The sequence below is a fragment of the Panthera pardus genome, unplaced genomic scaffold (genome assembly GCF_024362965.1).
Source record: "Panthera pardus isolate Hobbes unplaced genomic scaffold, ASM2436296v1 HiC_scaffold_12, whole genome shotgun sequence".
NCBI classification, from domain to species: Eukaryota; Metazoa; Chordata; class Mammalia; order Carnivora; family Felidae; genus Panthera; species Panthera pardus.
In genome coordinates this window covers 40881369-40905197 of record NW_026526677.1, presented here as the reverse complement: position 1 = coordinate 40905197, position 23829 = coordinate 40881369, and the positions used below count along the sequence as shown (strand labels likewise).

Genomic DNA, 23829 nt, shown 5'->3' with positions numbered 1-23829 from the left:
TTTGGGTGATTTTAAAGTCAAAGTTTATTTTATTCATTGTTCTTGATATTTGAGGAAAACTACAATGTAAACTGGAAAATATTAATCTCTGCACTATAAAATCAAAGAAGCATTTTAATCCAAGCCCCACTAAAAATCATAAGAAGAAGACACTGCATGATTTTGGAAAAATTAAGAAGTGAACGTTAATATCACAACCGTGAGTGGCGATTATCACCAAATGATAGTGAGGTAATGTGGTGGTACTGTTTCTTGACTTACATATATGAAACCTACAACACAACTGCTAATAGTCAACACTTAAGGAAATAACTGACAGAATTATTTCTATAAGGTGGGCTTCTGTCGGGCAAGGACTATTACTCAACTTTGAGTACTCAAATTCTAACACAGTATTTGGAATAACAGTAGATGCTCAGTAATTGTTGCATTGCATTGACCTTAATTTGCAATTAACATGGTGAACTCCTGGTAATTGATCTATTACACAGTATCCTGCAGTTAGGTTGTTGTTCAAGAGGTATTAGAAATTAGATAGTAGAAATTATCTAATTTCTAATTAGATCACAGATATTAGAAAAGGCTAGTTTAAAAAATACAAGAAATGGTTCTTTTAGTCTTACTTCCCTATTTTGTGCAAAAGGATAGTGAGAATACACTGTTAAGAGCGACACCAAAATAATCTACCCATGTAGTGAACTTACACAGAACTAATGCTTATCTCTTCGAACATCCAAGGTTTTATATCCCAGTTAATTCTGGTGGGAATCTTTCCAAACATATTAAATACTCTTCTACATTCTTAAACATGGGACACTGGGTATAATTTCACTTTATCTTTATGATTTAAGCTCATCGTTATAAGCATTCATTACTATACTAAATCAGAATTAGTTTGATTCTTTTTAACTAGGATGTGTCTGCCTTACTGGGCTCCTATCTCTCGACCAGCTTTGGATTTGCCTATTATATGCTTTCAAAGCACTGGGAATTTCTTCACAGTACTTATTACGCTTGCAATTGTACATTTATTTGTGAGATTTGATTACAAGTCTCCCATACTAGATTGTATGGACCATGAGGGCTTGTACCTAGTCCAGGTTTGCTCACCACTATATTTGCAGTGCCCAGTCTGGTGCCTGGTGTATTGTAGGCTTCCAGGCAATACTATATAAATGATTAAGTGAACGCCTATTTCACTGTATACTCCTCTCTGCTATTTGCTGAGGGCAAGTATGGGAAGTCAGGGAATCAATCTTTCAAAAAACTCTGTTGGAATAAAAATTAAGTCAGCCTCTACATGAGAATAGAAGTAATCCTTCTATAGTGTATAGAACCCCAGCTTTATGGTCTTGTGGTAACTATTTTGGCTGTTAGGCTTTTCCTTCTAGTGCTTAAAAAAGTAGAGGCTACGTGTTTAAGTGCCTCTTGGCTGTGACACCTTGGGCACTAAACCTCAATTTTCTCCTCTATAAAATGACAAAACCAACCTCAGTGGATTATTTTCAGGATTCAATAAAATAATAAAATGCTCATCACAGTACCTGAAATGTGTTGGTTATTAGTTGTTACTAATTAGTTGTGTGTTATGTCTGTAATAATATGCTACCTTTCATATACGAAGATAGAGTTACTGACCCATCACCAAGGCATATGTGCTCTGAATCATTTCTTCAGGAGGGGTTAAAGGATTTGCTCAGAATAGCCAGTCCATCCATCTTCTTCCCCTTACGACTAATGGTTTTCAGGAAAGCCTCATATTTTAAACTTAAATTGCTTGGCGTTTATTCACAATCTATTTCTACTGAAAATACATATTTCTTGGGGCGCCTTGGTGGCTCAGTTGATTAAGCGTCCAACTTCAGCTCAGGTCATGGTCTCACAGTTTGTGAGTTTGAGCCCTGCGAAGGGTTCTGTGCTGACAGCTTGGAGCCTGGAGCCTGCTTTGGATTCTGAGACTGTCTCTCTCTGCCCCTCCCCCGCTCATGCTCGGTCTTTCTCTCTCAAAAGTAAATAAACTTAAAAAAATTTTTTTAAATACACATTTCTCTATGCTACTAGCAGTATAATTGGTTTTTGAGATGTTAGAGATTATATATCCCAAGAAGAGGTTATAGAAAATTTCAAAAAGGACAGTCCCACTGGAAATTACACTTTTTCTTCAAATATTAAAAATTTTACCTTCCCTTTTAATATTTTAAAGTACACATAAAATTCTTTTTTTTACTTTTCAGTAGCTAGTTAATTTTTTTTAAGGTTTTAAAATTTACTTTGAGAGAGAGAGGCAGGGAGAGAGAGGGAGAGAGAATCCCAAGCAGGCTCTGCACCATCAACACAGAGCCTGATGTGGGGCTTGATCTCATGAACAGGGAGATCATGACCTGAGCTGAAATCAAGAGGTGGAGGCTTAACCAACTGAGACACCCAGGGGTAGCTAATTAATTTAAAGAGGGAAAACAAAATGCTTTCCTATTACTACCGATTTTATTTTAAAGAAGAAACAATACCTTAAGCTGTGGATCTCTTGAAAACACACCCAGCACAGATTCTGTAAACCAATACTGGACCTTCAGCTTATCATGTTTATTGTAATAAAGAGTAATTTTCTTTTAAAAGTATATTACTTTCAAAATATTCCCAAAGTGCTGAATGTGCTTTTAGATGAGGATCCATAAATTTAAATGATGCATATTGTAGATTGTAGATGAATGTCTACATCTTCTATAGACTTAAAGAACAGTTTAGATATCTCAAGAATGACAAAGAAAATTAGATTTCTTCCCCCTCCTTATCTAACTCCCTAAGGATTCAAATTACAGTGCTAACTGGAAACCGTCTACCTTAACCAAGCAGTTTGTAAGGGTAACTAATAAGATACAGAAGTTCTCAACCCTGTATGTGTTGGCAAAATTGAATGACCTTTCCTTTCAGGTAACTCTGTACTTTAGGATCAAAGTTTTAACTGTTGTTGGAGACCATGGATTGATGATGCACTGCTTTGGAGTTTCTCAGTTGCTGTATCTTCCTTCACTGTGCTTTGGATGACTTCAGATACTCCACTGGATCCAAGGATGCAAGGCAAACTTAAAAACACTTCATTGTTTATATCATAATATCCCTGAAATGAAAAAAAAAAAACAGGGATTATGATAGAGCTAAATCACTGCAAAAAATTAATATCATAAATATGGATAGCTCCTTTGCTTTTCTAGTTCCAGTACAAGTTGAACTTCTAAAAACTTTTTTCGTTATTTAATTTTTTTAAAATGTAATTTATTGTCAAATTGGTTTCCATACAACACCCAGTGCTCATCCCAACAGGTGTCCTACTCAATGCCCATTACCCACTTTCCCCTCTCCCCCACTCCCCATCAACCCTCAGTTTGTTCTCAGTATTTAAGAGTCTCTTATGGTTAGGGCATCTGGGTGGCTGAGTCGGTTGAGCATCCGACTTCGGCTCAGGTCATGATCTCACGGTTCGTGGGTTCAAGCCCCACGTCGGGCTCTGTGCTGACAGCTCAGAGCCTGGAGCCTGCTTCAGATTCTGTGTCTTCCCCTCTCTGTCCCTCCCCTGCTCACACTTGTCAATCTCTCTCATTAAATAAATAAAAACATTAAATAAATAAAAACATTTAAAAAAATCTCTTATCGTTTGCTTCCTTCCCCTCTAACTTTTTTTCCCCATTCCCCTCCCCCATGGTCTTCTGTTAAGTTTTTCAGGATGCATATATGAATGAAAACATAGGGTATCTGTCTTTCTCTGCCTGACTTATTTAACTTAGCATAACACTCTCCAGTTTCATCCACGTTGCGACAAATGGCTACATTTCATTCTTTCTCATTGCCAAGTAGTATTCCATTGTATATATAAACCACATCTTCTTTATCCATTCATCAGTTGATGGACATTTAGGCTCTTTGCATAATTTGGTTATTGTTGAAAGTGCTGCTATAAACATTGGGGTACAAGTGCCCCTAGGCATCAGCACTCCTGTATCCCTTGGGTAAATTCCTAGCAGTGCTATTGCTGGGTCATAGGGTAGGTCTATTTTTAATTTCTTGAGGAACGTCCACACTGTTTTCCAGAGTGGCTGCACCAGTTTGCATTCCCACCAACAGTGCAACGGGGTTCCTGTTTTTCTACGTCCTCTCCAGCATCTATAGTCTCCTGATTTGTTGACTTTAGCCACTCTGACCGGCGTGAGGTGGTATCTCAGTGTGGTTTTGACTTGTATTGCCCTGATGAGGAGTGACGTTGAGCATCTTTTCATGTGCCTCTTGGCCTTCTGGATGTCTTCTTTGGAAAAGTGGCTATTCATGTCTTCTGCCCATCTCCTCACTGGATTATTTGTTTTTGGGGTGTGGAGTTTGGTGAGTTCTTTATAGATTTTGGATACTAGCCCTTTATCCGATATGTCATTTGCAAATATCTTTTCCCATTCTGTTGGTTGCCTTTTAGTTTTGTTGATTGTTTCCTTTGCAGTGTAGAAGCTTTTTATCTTCATGAGGTCCCAATAGTTCATTTTTGCTTTTAATTCCCTTGCTTGTGGAGGTGTGTCAAGTAAGAAATTGCTGTGGCTGAGGTCAGAGAGGTTTTTTCCTCCTTTCTCCTCTAGGGTTTTGATGGTTTCCTGTCTCACATTCAGGTCCTTCATCCATTTTGAGTTTATTTTTGTGAATGGTGTAAGAAAGTGGTCTAGTTTCATTCTTTTGCATGTTGCTGTCCAGTTCTCCCAGCACCATTTGTTAGAGGCTGTCTTTTTTCCATTGGATATTCTTTCCTGCTTTGTCAAAGATTAGTTGGCCATACATTTGTGGGTCCAATTCTGGATTCTCTATTCTGTTCCACTGGTCTATGTGTCTGCTTTTGTGCCAATACCATACTGTCTTGATGATTACAGCTTTGTAGTAGAGGCTAAAGTCTGAGATTGTGATGCCTCCCACTTTGGTCTTCTTCTTCAATATTACTTTGGCTATTCGGGGTCTTTTGTGGTTCCATACAAATTTTAGGATTACTTGTTCTAGCTTCGAAAAGAATGCTGGTGCAACTTTGATTGGGATTGCATTGAATGTGTAGATTGCTTTGGGTAGTATTGACATTTTAACAATATTTATTCTTCCAATCCATGAGCATGGAATGTTTTCCATTTCTTTGTATCTTCTTCAATTTCCTTCAGAAGCTTTCGTTATTTAATTTCTAAACTCGTTGTTTCAGAAAATTTGTGTGAAATAGGAGGAAGCTGGTCAGAGACAGCCACTTTGTGTGGAGATAAGCTAGGCCCCTGCCATATGGGTAGCAGGCTGTGGGCCAAGAAAAAAGATGGTCAGAGTGGATTACCTGGGGAGGGGCCCAGTCAAATACAGTAACCTGTTTTAAGTTTTCCTTTCCATGTTTTCTTTTCATCCTGATATTCTGAAGTTTTCAAGAAAATTGGTTAAGCATTTGTGCCTTGTCTTAGCTGTGCTTTAGGGACTTTATTCTTGGGATAAAGTGGTAAAGGACAAAGTGAACTGGAGAAGCAGACTGCCAACCAGCTAAAACTAGTTAGCACATCAGTCTGGGGTGACATGGCTGGCTGAGGTGATAAATGACTTTACCAGAAGAACCAGAAGAGCTTTATGGAATATATAAACGTTTCTTGAGGCTTCTCCAAAATTACATGGGGGTGAGGGGCAACCTGGTAGAAATCCAGACTTCCCGTAACCAAGCAGATAGAGTTGAGACCAAACTGTCTCTTCCAGTGTGGTACCCTAAAAGCTAATGACATTGAAGACACCTGGGATACAGTCTGAGCAGCACTTTTTCTGAATTTATATTAATAATATAAAAGTTTAACATATGTAGAGTATAAAAACAGCAATTACCTTTGCTAAAATTGATACAGAATGTACTTTCTTTTTATCATTTACAATACTGTCAACCAGGTCAGCCACTGATAGTCCAACAGACCAGGATCTTTGACCTTTTACCCGTAACACCTCCATGGCTCTAGGTTGCCAAAAAAAATAAAAAATAAGTAAATCTCAGAAAATGCACAAATATGCACAGTTTTACATTGTTTAAGGCCTTAATTAGATGTATTTTTATTCAGAAATAAGACTTCTACAGCAATTGTTAGGAAAGCCTCCAGATAATCTAATGACTAAATTTTTCTTAAAATGTCAGGAAGGTAGTTCACAGAGAGAAAATACAAACGGCCTAATAACATAGAAAGAAGCTCACCTCTACCAATATTCAACTACATATGAGTTAGAACAATACACCACTATTGCCTATCAAAATTGGCAAATTTAAGAAGATTGATACCTACTTTTGGAGACGCTTCAGAGAAACAGGCATTCTCTTAACTGCAGTTGAGTGATACAGTCTTTTAGGAGGAAGATTTAGTAACAACTGATCTAGAAATTCCCCTTCAGGGATTTTATTCCACTGCAATATGCTCAAGTATGCAAATATATGCATGTTTGTCTTGGATGAGACAGAAAAAAATTCTGGAAACAACTCATCAAAAGAGCACTCGTTAAATAAATCACTATCCAAATGTAGTACTGTATAGCCCTGAAGAGGAATAAAGTAGATTTATATGACCAATATGGAAACATTTCCAAGATTTATTATTAAGGAAATGAAGCAAGTTGCAAGATAATATGAATAGCATAAACTTATCATTATGCAAGTAATAAAAATAATAATGATAGTTTGCATAAGCACTGGAAAAATGTTTGGACACCTGGACACTAAACTGTTAACAACAGTTGTCTCTGAAGAATGGGATACTCCCAGCTTTTCGCTTTCTACTTTATAGATATCTGCAGTATTTGAAGTTTTATAATAGCAAACATTCTCTATGTAAAAAATAAAAAATGATTTAAGTTAAATAAACATGTTTGAATTTCTTCCTTTTATAATTTCTTCCTTACATATGCAGGATTATGTAGAGAATCAGATTAGAATGGATTATACAGTACACTACTCTTCTCAGTAGGAGAATATTCTTTCCAGTTGTGACAGTCTAAAAACCTTAAGCTGAAGGTTTAGAAACCTAAAAGTCTTGGGGCGGCTGGCTGGCTCAGTAGGTGGAGCATCCAACTTCAGCTCAGGTCCTGGTTTCATGGTTCATGGGTTTGAGCCCTGCATCGGGCTCTCAGGAGCCCACTTCAGAGCCTCTGTCTCCCTCTCTCTCTCTGCCTCTCCCATGCACCCGCTCACTCTCTCTCAAATATAGACATTAAAAAAGCCTTTTTAAAGCTAAAAGTCTACACCATTCAAACTGCAGAAATGTATGTTATTATGTGATGATGGGAAAACAGATGGCATAAAAATACATGTTGCATGGGGCACCTGGGTGGCTCACTTGGTTAAGCATCTGATTCGATCTCAGCTCAGGTCTTGATCTCAGGGTCGTGAGTTTGAGCCCCGCACTGGGCTCCATGCTGGGTGTGGAGCCTACACACACAAAAAATACAATACGTGGTGTGTGGGGTACAACCTGTAAGGCATAGACCCTGGAAGGTGTCTGATCTAAGGGAAAAATACAAGGATCTACGCATTACACTTTTGTTTTTGCCTGAACCTATAATATGGCTTATCCACTCATATTAGACTAGTTCCCAATTAATACATGTTAATTTTAAGTGGTATGGACAAATTCTACATTAAGAAAATTCTTTTTTTAATGTTTATTTTTGAGAGTGAGAGAAACAGAGAGAGAAAGACAGAGTGAGAGAGAGAGAGAGAGAGAGAGAGGGAGAGAGAGGAGAGAGAGGGAGACACAGAATCCAAAGCAGGCTCTGTCTGGGCTCCCAGCTGACAAGGGGCTAAAACCCACGACTCACGAGATCATGAGCCGAAGTCAGATGCTTAACCGACTGAGCCACCCAGGCATCCCTATATTAAGAAAATTCTTAATATCCTCAGATGTTGACATATCAAAGTAGGAAATCACTGACTACAAATAGGAAACCTCTTCCACCCTGTATGTGTCCACTGAATATCTGAAATAAAGTTTGCAAAGCACTCTTGGATCTACTTTCAGATAAGAAATCAAGGAGGGGAAAGCACTGCTCCTTTGTACTTTAGAGTTGTCCATACTAGCTAGTTTTGTTTGAGGAAGACTGGCAAAGCAATGCTGTGTACACAGTTGTTATCATGGGAGCTACGAAGTATGTGATTTTCGGTTGGGTAAATGCAGATCGATGCTCAGTGTTACCTGTTGGACAACTGCACTTGAGAGTTAGGACTCATCACTTCTTCTTGGCCACCCCATGTGGGCACTAAAAATTAAAGGAAAAATTAATTATATTTGCCAACAACTCCCTTAGGACTAAGATGTCATAAATGATCATTTGCAGTCAAGGGTATCTGTATTCAACTTGAAACGCTTTCCCCCTTTCTAGCAATAGTTTTCCACTGGGCTTACTGTGCCAAGTGCTTGGGGCCTGCAATCCTCCAAAAGACGTGATCCCCTGAGCCTATCTGCGGCCTCCTCACCTGTGCTCTCTCATCAACCCTGGTTCTACAAGGGCAGTGTACTGTCCAAGCAGAAAGCTTTCTTTTCTCAGCAGGCCTCATTGAAAGCACTTGGCATTTGCTCCACTTGGAAATAACACGGAGATTCATTTCGTTCACCAGGTGAGGAATAATTCAGTCACCTATTTTGGCCAGGCTTCCACAGCTGTTAGAGAAGCAGGGTCCTACTTGCTAAGAGGACCTTTTCAGCTACCATTTCATCTCACTATAGCATTTACAAAAACAATTCAAAAATTCAAAACTGTGCACATGAACTATTTACACCACATTTTAATATTAAATAGAAATTGCCAGAAGCATTTTGAAACGCCTTCTAATGGTCATCTATTTCTCATGTGCGTGAAGACAATTATTTGATACAAATCCGTACTTGGGTAGGCAAAACAAAAATACATTTGAATATATAAGACTATGTTTAAGATACAAGTCTTCTAAACTGCATTCAAAATTAGGCCATTTAGCGACAGGTCACCAACAAAGGACACCCTATGTACCCAGATGACTCTTCTTCAAGCTCATTATAAGCTTGCAGGGGGTAGGGACTATGTGTTCTTTTGTTTCCTCTCACACATTTTTACCACAGTAAAGAATACACAGGAGATGATGCAGAACCGACTTCATGCACAATCCATTATTATATTAACAAAGAGGAAAGCATACTTGCAACAGTTAAATCGAAAACTACGAAAAAAAAAAATTGAAAACTACAGAAAAGTTTAAAAGTTTTTATGTTAAAGAAAAAGCAAAACCAAAATTTGTTATATGAAAAATACAAATATATGTGGACAGATTAAGGGAATTTAAAAAACTGTTTTACTTAGAATGGTTATATGTGAATTTTTTTCTAAAAAATTGTTGTGCATTATTGGTATATTCACAATAGGTAGAAAATTGGGGAAATATCTGTAAATGCTGTACTTCAACATTCAGCATGAGATGAATAAAAGGGGCAAGGGAGGAATAAGAGAAGACTCAGAAAGGACACAAAAAATCTGAAATTTAATTATGAGAGAGGGAGAGAGAGAGAAAGAGAGAGAGAGAGAGAGAGGGAATCACATTCTTTCCTCTCTAGGCCCTGACTTATAAGAGCCGTAAAGAAAGAATGGAGAGAAGGGGAGAGCTTCACTATGTTCAACTTTGCTTATGACACAGTTATTAGAATTTTCAATTAAGTTTAGATGGACTTTTTTTTGCTCATTTACTGCCCAGTCCTTCAAACTTCCTAAATATATGTTCAGCCTATTTTAGGGAGCCCTTTCAAATATTGTAACTAATCAATCCTGATCTTTCTGGCTCCATTCCTTAAGAACAGCAATCCTCTGGCCCCCAAATTTTAATGAACAGTGACCATGGGATGACTCTTTCCCTTGTGTAAGACAGATGACCAAAGCAGATGACCTAACAGTCTGTTCTGAGGTCCAACCCTCAGATTAATCATCATTTGAAGGAGTTATTTACAGTTTACATATGATGTTAATATCATAGCTGAAAATAGCAGCTCCAAAGCATATTTCTGCTGACTATCTAATTTGGGGGGGGCATAATATGAATGATCTTTGGTCACAAGATAGTATCAACATCATTCATTCCTTTCAAAACACTTTTATTGAGGCCATGCCAAGGTCAAGGAGCTTTTATAGTCTGCTGGAATAAACAGACAGGTAAACATGCAGTTATAACATAATGTGATAGTGGTTATAACAGAGGCATGAACTTACTTAACCTGGAGAATTAGGGAAGGCTTCCTGGGAGAGGTGGCACTCAAGCCCAGTCTGAAAGGGTAAGTAGGAGTTAGCCAAGTTCAGGTTAGAATGGAAGGAAGAATCAGGTGCAAAAGCAAGGGGGCATGAGAGTGTACGAATCATTTAGGAAACTGTAGGCTGACCACCTGACTAGCATAAAAGGCCTGGCAGAATGGTGGAAGATGAAACTGGCAAGGGAAGCAAGAAACTGATCCTAAAGAGTTTTGTGTGTCATGGGATTCTTCCCCCAGGCTATAGCTGCCATTTACTTCTGAAATACTTAAAGAGAATTCATTTTATTTGCACACCTGCCATCTTACAACTGTTTCCAAATCCTAATGCTGCTTTACTTCAAAGAGTAGTTTTACGTGTCCTTTTGCCAATTTTCTATTCATCACTGCCTTGTCGATTGCTGTAACAGAAACTACCATTTACTGATTGTTTACACTATGCCAGATACTGTACTAAATGCTTTAGATTAATTATCTAATTAAGTCACAGCAAAGAAAAAGCACAGCTCTGAAGTCAGACCAGGGTGCAAATCTTACTAGATATGTAATCTTGGGCAAATAACTTAACTTCATTGTCTTAAGCTTGCTCATCCATAAATTTGGAAAACCCCCATCTCCTTTACAGAGTGTTTGTAAACTTTAAGGAGATACACAACATATTTAATACACATAGTAGGCTTTAAATAAATTATAATTGCTATTATTGTGGTGATGTCACTTATGCAAAAATATAACCAGTTGATGTCTACACATGAAACCAGCAGAGGGAGCCTCTATCCATTTCTGGCTTCAATGCCAAGGTAAGTATACCTATTATGGATATATCTATCTCTGAAACAAAATACAAGACAGGATAAAAAAGTGATTTGATGGTGGTGTCTAGACGGGACACAGGGAGATGGATGGGTTGGGGAGAACACTGGTAGCTTCAGTCATATTGGTAATGTTCTTAATTGAGCACAGATTCATGAATATTCTACTGTTATGCTTTAACACACATATGTATTTTTTTATATATGCCAAATAGTATAAAATATTATATTTTAGTGATCCTAACACATGTGTACCTACATCCCTCTACCTCTTGTTCCCATTTGAGGTTCAACACAGAATTACCATATCCCTTCCTTGTATTTTTATCTTACTTCCCTTGGATCTCTCTCATAGCAAGTTAATGTTGCCTTTCATTATAGCCATTTTCTATGTTAGATCTAAGCTTCCTAAAGATATATTCAGGTTCTTACACATCTGTATAGCTCCAACAGCAGACAGCACTGTGCCTTTGGCTTATTTATCAAGTTGCACTATCCTTTATTTTCTCTTTACAATTTGAAATATTAATATAACCATATTGTGAAATATTTTTACTCATTAAAAAATTGTAACTTATTAGGGAAACTGGCTAAATAAATTTTGACATATCCAGTAGTTTAAAAGAATGAGTGAGATCTATATATGTCATTATGCAACCATTCCCACGTCATGTCAATAAATAAAAGGGCAAGGTGCAGGATGATGTATGTCTATTTCAGACATGTGCTTATCTATGCACAGAACATTTCTGGAAGGCTACATAGGAGACTGGTAACTGTGACTGAATCTAGGGAGAGAGCCTGAGTATCTGGCATCAAAGGGAGACTTATTTTTTACTGCATAGATCTTTTTGTACTATTTAATTTTTTGTAATGTGACTGTATGACTTTTTCAACTAAAAGAACAGCTTAATAATTTACACTTTCAATAAGAACATATGCACACAAAATACTCAAATTGGATCAGAATAAACAGCAGTTTAACAAAAGAATAAACATCACGTTTATTGGTTATATGGTTAATTACCATATAGCTAGCAACAGATTTAGCACAAAGGGGTGAAGAAATCACTGTGGAGTGATGTGATCAGGAAAGGCTTCACAATGTAAAACAAGGTCTAAGGAAAGGCTTCACAGTGTAAGGAGGGCTTGACCTAGACCTCAAAGGATGAGATTTGAGTGTGTGGAGAGAGGGGAAGAAGGGCAAAGTTCCCTGGGGCTGAAGCAAAGCTGTGGGGTGGGGCTGGGAGGCACAACACCTGGGTTTTAGTCCTTCTTTGACCCTAAAACTATAGGCTCTTGGGCAAGTCACTCTTACCATCCCTGTATCCATTGCTGGGTCCCTAAAACAAAATGTAATCAGTGATCCGTTAGGTCCCTTCCAGCTTTCAAATAATATTACTATATCCTTAATTATAATTGGGAAAGAAGATTAGGGCTAGATTTTGGGACATCTTGAATGCCAAGCAAAGGAATGTAATAGTTTGGTCAGAGGAAGCCAGTGAAAGTTTTTGAAAAGAGGAGTATGATTCAGCAAGACTGAATTAACACATGAAAGCATATAGTACAATTTTGGCTAATATCATTATTAACTTGCCATCATATTTACAGGGTAGACAACAGGGGAAATAGCAAACTAAATTGGGAGATCTGCAAGAATCAGAGAAGCAAGAGATAAGCATGGCCCAGAACTCAAATGGTACTACTGAGTAAAATATGGGGTCTCAGGTTTGTTTGCAGCCCTAGAGATTCATTACTCTAAGTCATCTGCCCCAAGTTTTTGCTTGCTATCCTTTTCCAGGATCCTATTGATTAGCGTTTAGTGTCAGGGAGCATTTTGAACTTGAAAAGTCATTCTACTCAATCACAGCGTTGGGTTTTGTAAAGGTTTATTCTACAACCTGACCCTTTCTAGTATTGAATTTTCTAGGTAGCCAGTACCAATTTACACAGATTTAAATACTTTTGTATTTTATTAAAATTTTCTCAAAAATTATACAAATACTATATATCCATAGTGACAAAATTAGAAAACACTGACAAATACAAATTTTTAAAAGTTACCTTTAAGCCAGTTTTAACCACTGTTAATATTTTGTTTTAATGACATCAAAGCATATAGGAACCTTTAAATTCTAAGGAAATAGTTTTGAGAAGGTGATTTGCTTTGTGGCACTGTGGACTGACTCTCATTTAAGTTTTAGTGTGCATGGTCTTTTTCCAGATCTCCAGTTAAAAGATCACCTCCTCATAGGCAGAATTCTTTTTCACATTGTGCTCTACCCCATAGGACCTACATGCTAAATAAAGCAATAGTAACAATAGTAATGTCATTTAAATGATGAAGCAATGATTAACTGCCCCCAAATTACCTTTTCAACATATCACTCTCATGCTCAAATACCTCTAATGCGTTCCCTCTGCCTGAGAATCACTTTCCAACTCTTCAATCAGGTATTCAAGGATCTCCAAAATGTGATTTCACCCAGGCTTATCTGGTTGAAATTCTCTGCGACATCTAGTTTAGATTTTTTTTTTATCCCACGCACATGCCATACTTAACATACTATGTGCCTTTGTCTACTTCTGATTTCCCATTCCTGGAATATCTTTCCCACTCTTTGCTCTCTATTCAAATCCTATTCATTCTTTCAAAGTCCAGTTCAATAACGGCCTGTACAGAATTTTCTCCAGTCATTTCAATTCAGGTTAAATGCTCACTCATAAGCTAAGCACTGTAAGTCTATAATACCCATTCTGGCACTTAATGAAATACTTTCCTATGCTTTCACTGTTAGCTAAAATATCATGTAAATATTTTTCTTACCATTCTAAAATAATTTTTAAGTATGATGAAGAAAGAGATCATGCTCTATGCCTCTTTTATTTCATACTAACATTCTATACAGTAGTGAGTACAGAGTAGGCACTTATATAGTTGTTTAAATAAATAAAAATGAACAAAATGAGGATAAAGAGCACTTCTGTCACCTGACCAACCTCACTTTATAGCTTAAGGGAAACAGTAAAGGAGTAAAAGGAAGAGATTCTCAAGTTGAATAGGGAAAGTATTCTTTTGGGATAGGAAAGGGGCTTTCCAGTCTGAGGAATGGAATGCTTTTTGTGGTAGGAAGAGAACAAGTGGCTGGTGAAAAGGCCATAAAGATAAAGAAAGGGTGAAAACCCTGTTTAAAAAGGTGAGAAACAGACAGGGAGGGTGGTACCTAGGAATAAAGTCTGAACTTAGGAAACATAAGCAACAATGAAGTGTGGGGAGAATAAAGGAAAGAGTTCTATATATGCTTTAGGGTTTTTTAAAACGTGGCTCTCTAGAAAATGAAACTTTCAAATTAATCCTGGACTCTGAAACTCAACTAAAAAATATGAAACTAATCTTAAACTTACAGAAAAGAAAATAAATGAGAATGACATACTTGAAGAGTCTACTCACAATACAGGGCCTATAAAACAAAAGCCAAGTAAGTGCAACTATTCTGGAATCTTCAGATATATCTGAATATCATGGCCTCTGGTGACTTAGGTTGTCAATGTAACGAATTAAAATATATTTCTTACCTTTGTCTTCTCCCTGCTCACCAATAACCCATACTTGTTTTCCTGACATTTGTGCCTTCAAAACATTTGTAATAATGTACTGTAATCTCTGTGAATCCAGATTACATCCAATTCCAATCACTCGATTTGTAGGAAATGAACTCAGTTTCCACGTCACGTAAGTCATGATTTCCACTAAATATTGCACACAAGGTGAAAATGTAAAGATTTTTAAAATACACTTCTAGTCTAGTTCTCATAAACAAAATATTTATTATTAAAAACTTTTTTAATGTTTATTTTTTCTTTGAGAGAGAGACAGAACATGAGCAGGGGAGGGGCAGAGAGAGGGAAACACAGAATCAGAAGCAGGCTCCAGGCTCCGAGCTGTTAGCACAGAGCCCGACACAGGGCTTGAACTCATGAACTGCGAGATCATGACCTGAGCTAAAGTCGGACGCTTATGCTACTGAGCCACCCAGGTGCCCCAAAATATTTATTATTTTAATAAGCATAGTAGAGCTTCTACATATTTTTCTTAGGTCCTAAATGCACTTTGAGGCATTTTTAATGTATATTAAAAACACTAACCAGGTTTCAACATGATTTTACATAACTTTGTTGTTTAATATAAATTAAGAGTGGAAAATATTTTCCTAGTTAAGTAAGAAAGATGAAAACTGGGTATAGAAAGCCAGAAAAGAATGTTTTTCATCGATCAAGTTCTCTTTTATATCTTTTTTTCCTTTCTTTAAAAAAATTTTTTTTTTAAATGTTTATTTATTTTTGAGAGAGAAAGAGAGCGTGAGCAGGGAAGGGGCAGAGAGGAGAGGGAGAGAGAATCCCAAGCAGGCCTCATGCCGCCAGCATGGAGCCCAATGCGAGACTTAAACTCACAAATCACAAGATCATGACCCGAGCCAAAACCAAGAGTCAGATGTTCAACCCCCTGAGCCACCTAGGCGCTGCTCTTTTATATCTATCTTAAGGTGAATTTCTATTTTTAAATTAAAATAATGATCATATACTCCCACTATGCAGTGCAACATTATGAACAAGCAAAAACACAACTACTTTTTTCTGCCATGCCAAAAGGATGTCAGGAATTAAAGAGACTAGTGTCCCTCAAACAATTACTACAGAAAAACAATCAAAATGTACACCATACCCTTATACTGGGAACATTAAGAAACTCTGTTCACCAATTTGAGTTCGATACCACCCAATTCTTTGATAATATTTCTTTTTCTTAGTAAACCAGTTCCCAAAACACTTTGTAATATACAAAAAGTTAGAAACACAGTGGCACGCCCACTAGCATTTTACAACACTTTAGAATTAATAAAATATCTTTCATATAAGCCACTGCATTTTTCTCTTTGGTGTTTAACCATTTTCTCACTGAAGGAGACATGGCCAACAACCTGGAACAGAATGATGGTGATATGTCACAAAAAATAGTTAAGGTAAAAGCTTCTAGTTAATGCCAGTCATAAGAAGTAACTGGTTGACCGGATATGGACGTACTGTATTGTTCGGTATAAGAGCAATTTGAATAGTCTATCTGCCCTTTTATAATCTAGTTTTATGACTTTTATCAGTACTGGCAATTATATTGATACACTGGACCATCACAGTAATTAAAAATAAAACTATTTACCTGGTTGAGATGCAACAAGCAGGATACCATGTTGACTATAGTGTCCCAGAGCTGGGACAAGGGCTCTGAACATATCCACATTGCTTTGTACCACATCAAGGTAGGACTGAGAACTACCCAAAGAGTTGACTGTGAAGATCACCACCTTGGAATGAGCAGAGGCAGACAAATCTAATGAATAAAAAGAAACAGTCTGAGCTCAAGATCTAGGTTTTCGTCAAGTTCTTGTTCTTGTTTTTCTGATTCTTTTCTACAAGTGGAGAGCCTTTAGGTATATTTGCCTCCAGATCAATCCATATCCATAGAAATACACAGAGTGCTGAGGTTTGCTTCCAGAAAGATGATTAAGAGCAAGAGTGTATCCCAAAGGGAGAAAGAGAACAAAGGGGGATAAAGAAAATAAAGTACAGGACTCAGAAGCTAAAAACAAGGGCTTAAGTTTTTTCTGTAATGCACAACTTTCCTACAAAAAATAAGTAATGTGCTATAGGCAAAATGAACCTATAATCAATTAGGTCACTGAGTTTTAAATTGTGAGTTTAGGAGTCCTAGAGTTCCTTGACAGTGACTCACAGGCCATGTGGAAGGAGTGGGAATAAGTGGAAAGAAGGCTGGTAGGCACAGCTCCATGCTGTTTACTTTGACTTCTCTAAGCAGAGTAGTTCTGCTTGTATCTGTTTTACTTATGAAGGATTCTACTCGAAAGAGGAAAAACATGGTCAGAAAATCTTTAAATCAAGGTAAAATGTCTTAGCTCATTTTTTACAGACTTTTCCTTATACTGAAGCCAGTATCCTTGGTTTTAGGTTCCTCTTTCAATGGGACTAGGTAAGCAACTGTTACGACTTAAGAAAAGCTGTTCTCTAGAGTTCGCTCTTCTGATCCTGAAGCACACAACATGCAATTTTACAACTACATTACTCTCTATTACACAATGTGCTCTATAGTTAAGTACATGTCAAAACAGCGGCCAGACTTTATCAGCATCAGAGACAACAGAAAAATAACACAGTAGATGGCATTAGTCAACATTTGTAAATTAATATTAGCATCCCAGGGAGACAAGGAGTAGATTCCAGTGTTTATATTCTTAATTAAGCCCCTACGGCCATCTCTCTAAACCAGTTTCAGAAGGAAACACTTGTGCAATATATCCTCTGGGAAATGTACTTTCCAAGTTTAGCTCCTATTCTGATGCTGTTGTGGGGATAGGAGATCCAAAAGCTGAGTCCTGGATTTTAATGATGGTTCTTCATGAGTACTCTTAAATAATTCCTGTTGGAATTCCTGTTGGAGTTCCTGTTCTAGTATTTAGAGTAGATACCTGGTGATGAGTCAAAACCTCAAGAGTTGGAAGGTATATAGTTAACACTTCCAGACCACTTCTATATGCCAGGTACTATTCTCAGAGCTTTCTATGTATTTACTCATTTAATCTAATCTACAACACACTATGGGGTCATAGCCCCCATTTTGCAGACAAGGAATATGAGGCACAGATGAGTAATTTACTCAGTTGTAGAGCTAGCAAGTGTCAGACCCAGAATTCAAGCCCAGGCAGCCTGGCTGTAGAGTACTGTTAAGCACCATGCTATGTTTAGAAACTGAGCCCCAAACCCTCATAAAGACGAGGAAACTGATGTTTACAGAGATTAGGTGACTTGTCCGTATTACCAAATTACCAGTGAACAGTTCAATTTATGATCTTACAATTTGGTCCCAACCTATTTTGCGAGGATCATTTTATCTTCTTTCCCCCTTTAGCTTTCTCTACTTTGAATGATACATATACCCTTGCCCTCAAGGTTGCCTCATGAATAAATAAAGTAGTAGCTGTCTAAAAGGATTTCAAAAGTACAAGAAAGGCTTCCTACTCCATAAGGTTTCCTAAGCTCCCAGGCCTTTTATTCTCTTCCTTTGAGCCTAGAAGCTAGTATTTCTTGTACTCTCCTAGGTAGACCTTTGGCTTAAGTAGAATTGGTCCCTATTCTTCCCCACCATGTTTCTCTCACTTTCCCGATAAGAACTTTACTCAAATTCTTTCTTTCTTTTTTTATATTTATTTATTTATTTTTGAGAGACAGCATGCACATGAGCCAGGGAAGGGCAGAGAGAGAGGGTGACAGAGAATCCCAAGCAGATTCCGTGCTGTCAGTCCAGAGCCTGACACAGGGCTCAAACTCACAAACCATGAGATCGTGACCTGAGCCAAAACCAAGAATCGGATGCTTAACCGACTGAGGCACCCAAGCGCCCCTCAAATTCTTTCTAGCTGGAATGTTTCTCACTTCACTCACCACATGCTAGGTAGATATCTGTTTAACTGTCTACTACATTAAACATGTTATGAGCTCTGTGAGAGCAGGCACTGTTTGTGTCTTACTTATCTTTCCATCTCCAAGATCTAGATACTTAGCAACAGCTACATGCCCCCAGGGCACCCCTGGACCCTTTTATTATACCATACAGAAAAACAAACTTAAAATGCATTAAAGACCAGGGGTGCCTGGGTGGCTCAGTTGGTTAAGTGTCTGACTCTTGGTTTCAGCCCAGGTCACGAAATCAGTTTTGTGAGTTCAAGCCCCGTGTCAGGCTCTGCACGGCAGCACGCAGCCTGCTTGAGATTCTTTCTCTCCCTCTCTCTCTGCCCCTCCCCCACTTGTGCTATCTCTGTCTCTCTCAAAATAAACTTAAAAAAACCTTTTTAAATGGACTAAAGACCTAAATGTGAGAAATAAAACCATAAAATTCCTAGAAGAAAACATAAGCAGTAATTTCTTTGACAACAGCCACAGATACATTTTTCTAGATAGATCTCTTCTAGTAAGAGAAACAAAAGCAAAATTAAGCTATTGGGTCTACACCGAAATAAAAAGTTTCTGCACAGTGAAGAAAATGACCAACAAAACAAAACAAAAAGGCAACCTACTGAATGGGAGAAGATATTTGTAAATGATGTAACTGATAAAGCATTAATATCCAAAATATATAAAGAATTTATGCAACTTGGGGCACCTGGGTGGCTCAGTCAGTTAAGCGTTCAACTTTGGCTCAGGTCATGATCTCACGGTTCATGAGTTCAAGCCCCACATAGGGTTCTGTGTCGATAGCCTCAGATTCCGTGTCTCCCTCTTCTCTCTGCCCCTCCCCTGCTCACTCTCTCTCTCTCCCTCAAAAATAAATACACGTTAAGAATTTATGCAACTTGGGGCGCCTGGGTGGCGCAGTCGGCTAAGCGTCCGACTTCAGCCAGGTCACTATCTCGCGGTCCGTGAGTTCGAGCCCCGCGTCAGGCTCTGGGCTGATGGCTCAGAGCCTGGAGCCTGTTTCCGATTCTGTGTCTCCCTCTCTCTCTGCCCCTCCCCCGTTCATGCTCTGTCTCTCTCTGTGCCAAAAATAAATAAAAAACGTTGAAAAAAAATTTAAAAAAAAAAAGGAAAAAAAAAAGAATTTATGCAACTCGACACCAAAAAAAACACATCAATCCAATTAATAGGGAGAGGACAAGAATAGACATTTTTCCAAAGAAGACATACAGATGGCCAACAAGACACATGAAGAGATGCTCAACATTGCTCATCAGCAGGGAAATGCAAATTAAAACCACAAAGAGATATTACTTTGCACTTGTCAGAATGGTTAAAATAAAAAAGATGAGAAATAATAAGCATCGCAAGGACATGGAGAAAAAAGGAACCCTCATTCAGTGTTGGTGGGAATGTGAACTGGTGCAGTCACTGTGGAAAATTAGTATGGAGCTTCCTCAAAAAAGTTAAAAATAAACTTACCATATGATCTAGTAATTCCACCACTAGGTATTTACCCAAAGAAAAAGAAAACACTAATTCAAAAGGATCTATATTTATTGCAGCATTATTTACAGTAGTCAAGACATGAAGCAACTCAAGTGTCCATCAATAGATGAATGGATAAAGATTGTATATATATGTGTGTGTGTGTGTGTCTATACATATACATATGTACATATACATATATGCATATATATACACACATATATACGTATACATATATACATATACACACACACATATATATACACACACACATACATATACACAACACACACACAATAGAATATCACTCAGCTATATAAAAGGATGAAATCGTGCCATTTATAACATGGATGGACTTACAGGGTATAATACTAAGTGAAATAAGTCAGAGAAAGATAAATGTAGAATTGAAGAAACAAAGCAAATGAACAAAGAAAAGAAACAAAAAAATCATACTCTTAACTACAAAGAACAAACAGAGGGTTACCAGAGCAGAGATCGGTGGATGGAATCGGTGAAGTAGGTTAAGAGTAAGCTTATCTTGATGTAAGAGTAGGTGAATGTGGTTAAGAGTAAGCTTATCTTGAGGAACACTAAAAAATGTATAGAATTGTTGAACCACTATATTGTACACGTGAAACTAATGTAACACTGTATGTTAATTATACTTAAATAAAAAATAAAATTAAGTTTAAAAGAAGTTGCTGACTTAATATGGGGAAAAAAGATTGTACAGTCGTAAAGAAAGTTAAGGACCTTAAGCATAATTATGTGAAGATATGATATCATTTACAAGGTTAAGGATCATAATAAAAGTTTATTCAATAACAATTAGTTCAATATACCTCTGCTAAGGTTCCTGTCATGCCAAGCATAATTATACAAGGCCCTAAGAACACAAGGTTAATGAAATATTGTCCTTGCCCTAGATATAATACAGTAGGGCTCAAGGGTTAGAATGGAGGGCTTCAGAGTGAGATTGCCTGCTCCAAATCCTAACTTTACCACTTACTTAATTAGCGTAGTGATGTTTCCTCCTGGGTCAGGGGTGCATCTGGACCTCCAGGACAGAAACCTCTTACCTCTATCCCAGCTGCATAGGTAGCCCAGAAAAACTACATCCTTCCTGCCAAGCCACTGGTTCCCAAACAACAGGCCCTAGACCAGTGCTTGTTTAGTTATAGTAGGGGATATCAATCCATCATCAAGCATGTCAAAAGACCCAGCAAATATTTCATGCTCCAATATACCACTGTTCTCAGATTATGAGGATGATGTTGATGAATGAAATACACATTGATTTTACTTTTTTATTTATTTATTATTTTTTTTAATGTTTATTTTTGAGACAGAGACAGAGCATGAACAGGGGAGGGGCAGAGAGAGAGGGAGACACAGAATCTGAAACGGGCTCCAGGCTCTGAGCTGTCAGCACAGAGCCCAACACGGGGCTCGAACTCACAGACTGTGAGATCATGACCTGAGCTGAAGTTGGACACTTAACCGACTGAGCCACCCAGGCGCCCCAATACACATTGATTTTAAACCACTGCTGAATTATTTTATTCAAAACCATGGAAAATCAATCAAATAACAATGTCCAAATGCTGTGGAGACCTCACTGAAGTATTCTAGCTTAGTATATCAGTCTGAATATACTGGAGACAGTACAAATATTTTCATTTCTCTGGTATATTGCTAAACCATTCTAACTGTAATAAAAATTACATAAAAATATGTTCCTTTCAAATTATTTTTCTCTAGGACACAAAATTTTAGAAATGATGATGACCCTTAATTTAGAAATTGTGTTAAGTTGATAGCTACTAAAAATCTTCCTATGTTGGCAGGGGAGGGAACTACCAAAGAATGACTTCTCAGTAGCTTTGGGCATTATTTCAGTCAATGACTGGAAGGGATATTTTTGTCTGATGAATAGAGGTAGACTTTTTTTTTTTTAATGTTATACAAGAATACTCCTATTAAAAAATAAGGTAGGAAATCACTGCTCAGTTCAAGTGAGTGCCTTTAACAATTACTTCCACAGTGGTCTGGGTTTGGAGCTATAGAAACAACACTGAAACTTTCTAAGATTTACTATATGTGGCAAACTAAAGCCATGAACTAAGTACGTTATGCCACATCTCTATCTTTAGGGAGGCTTTTCTTAAAAATAAAAGGTATATCTATTGATAAAATGTCTCAGGAAGAGAAAAAAATGATACAACATAAATTTCAATATCAATACTAAAATCATGAAGAGTATTAAGTGATTTGGCATTAGGATTACTCTGGAAGGTTTCCCAGAGAAAAGGTGACTCAAGGTTAAGTATGAAGGGCATGTTGAGGCTAATGAAGAAGTATTTATCTGAGGTAAGTGTAAAGGGTGAAAGGAGGCAAAAAAAGGGCTTCAGTCAAGATTCTTTATTTCAATACAGTGAATTTCAAAAATTTGATTGTGACCCATGCCATGAGATGGACATGCTATGAAATACGTTTTCTATTGCAACCCAAGACATAATATATGCATATGTATATATACAAAGCAAAAACATTACAGAAAATACCCTTAATACTACTCTGATATTTTCTATTCTAGTTAATTTTTATCAAATGCTGGTCGTAGTCCCCTGTGCTGATTCCACAATCTGCAATAATGTCACTACTTATAATTTTTAGAACACTTTAATGAGTATAAGAATTACCTGAGCTACTTATCTAAAATGTAGATTCCCAGGCTCCACTCCTAGAAATTCGGGATCCATAGCCTAGGGTGGACGCCAGGCATCTGTAATTTTAAGGTGGTTCTGATATAAGAGATTAGCCCACAAGCCATGTTTTACGAACCACTGGCTATTGAGCATATTTTGCTTTACTGCATATGTCAACAACACTTGATTTTTTATTTATTTTTAAATGTTTTTTATTTTGAGAGAGTATGCACACATGCATGAGTGGGGGAGGGGCAGAGAGAGAGAGAGAGAGAGGGAGAGAGAGAGAATCCCAAACAGGCCCCATGCAGTCAGCACAGAGCCCAACATGGGGCTTGATCCCATCCTACAAACCAAACTGTGAAATCATGACCTCAGCTAAAATCAAGAGTCAGATGTTTAACCAACTGAGCCACCCAGGTGCCCCAACAACACATTATTTTTAAATTTACAACTACTGAACACTTTTTTCTCCATGCATAAGCATGCATATATCCATACACACAAACATTTATGTTTGTATATACACAGACTATTTCTGGAGTGAATCATGTAAAACTGGTAACAAACTTACAATTGAAATCCTAAATTTAGCCTCTTACTAACTGCATGTCCTAAGTCACAATCTCTCTGAGTCATCTATAAAATAAAGTAAGAATGGGGCACCTGGGTGGCTCAGTCGGTTAAGCGTCCAACTTTGACTCAGGTCATGGGTTTGAGCCTCACATTGGGCTCTGGGCTGACAGCTCAGAGCCTTGAGCCTGTTTCAGATTCTGTGTCTCCCTCTCTCTCTGCCCCTCCCCCACTCATGCTCTGTCTCCGTCTCAAAAATAAAAATTAAAAAAAATTTTTAAATAAATAAAATAAGAAAAGTAACAGTGTGTGAATATATGTAAAGTATCTAGCATATATTACTGATTCCTTAAAAAATGGCAACATTATTATTAAGAGATAACAGATAAACTAATAGTAAACATGATAATATAATAAACATAATAACCATGATCAAAATAT

The 23829-nt window shown here is 37.5% G+C and overlaps 1 protein-coding gene across 5 annotated transcripts in view; it reads right to left on the bottom strand.

Moving 5' to 3' along the window:
• The window catches only part of UEVLD (UEV and lactate/malate dehyrogenase domains), a 54475-nt gene continuing 30646 nt past the window's right edge, over positions 1–23829 (bottom strand). For 3 of the 5 annotated variants that reach the window (XM_019456489.2, XM_019456488.2, XM_019456491.2), the window contains 5 exons: positions 16311–16481; positions 14672–14845; positions 8211–8274; positions 5866–5989; positions 1–3118 (listed from right to left, as the gene is read on the bottom strand). In XM_019456489.2, the coding sequence (XP_019312034.1) occupies positions 2951–3118; positions 5866–5989; positions 8211–8274; positions 14672–14845; positions 16311–16481 (701 nt within the window). In that variant the 3' untranslated portion in view covers positions 1–2950. Of the gene's footprint in view, positions 3119–5865; positions 5990–8210; positions 8275–14671; positions 14846–16310; positions 16482–23829 lie in introns of those variants that run through there. The other 2 variants (XM_053899910.1, XM_053899911.1) reach the window with 2 other exon arrangements.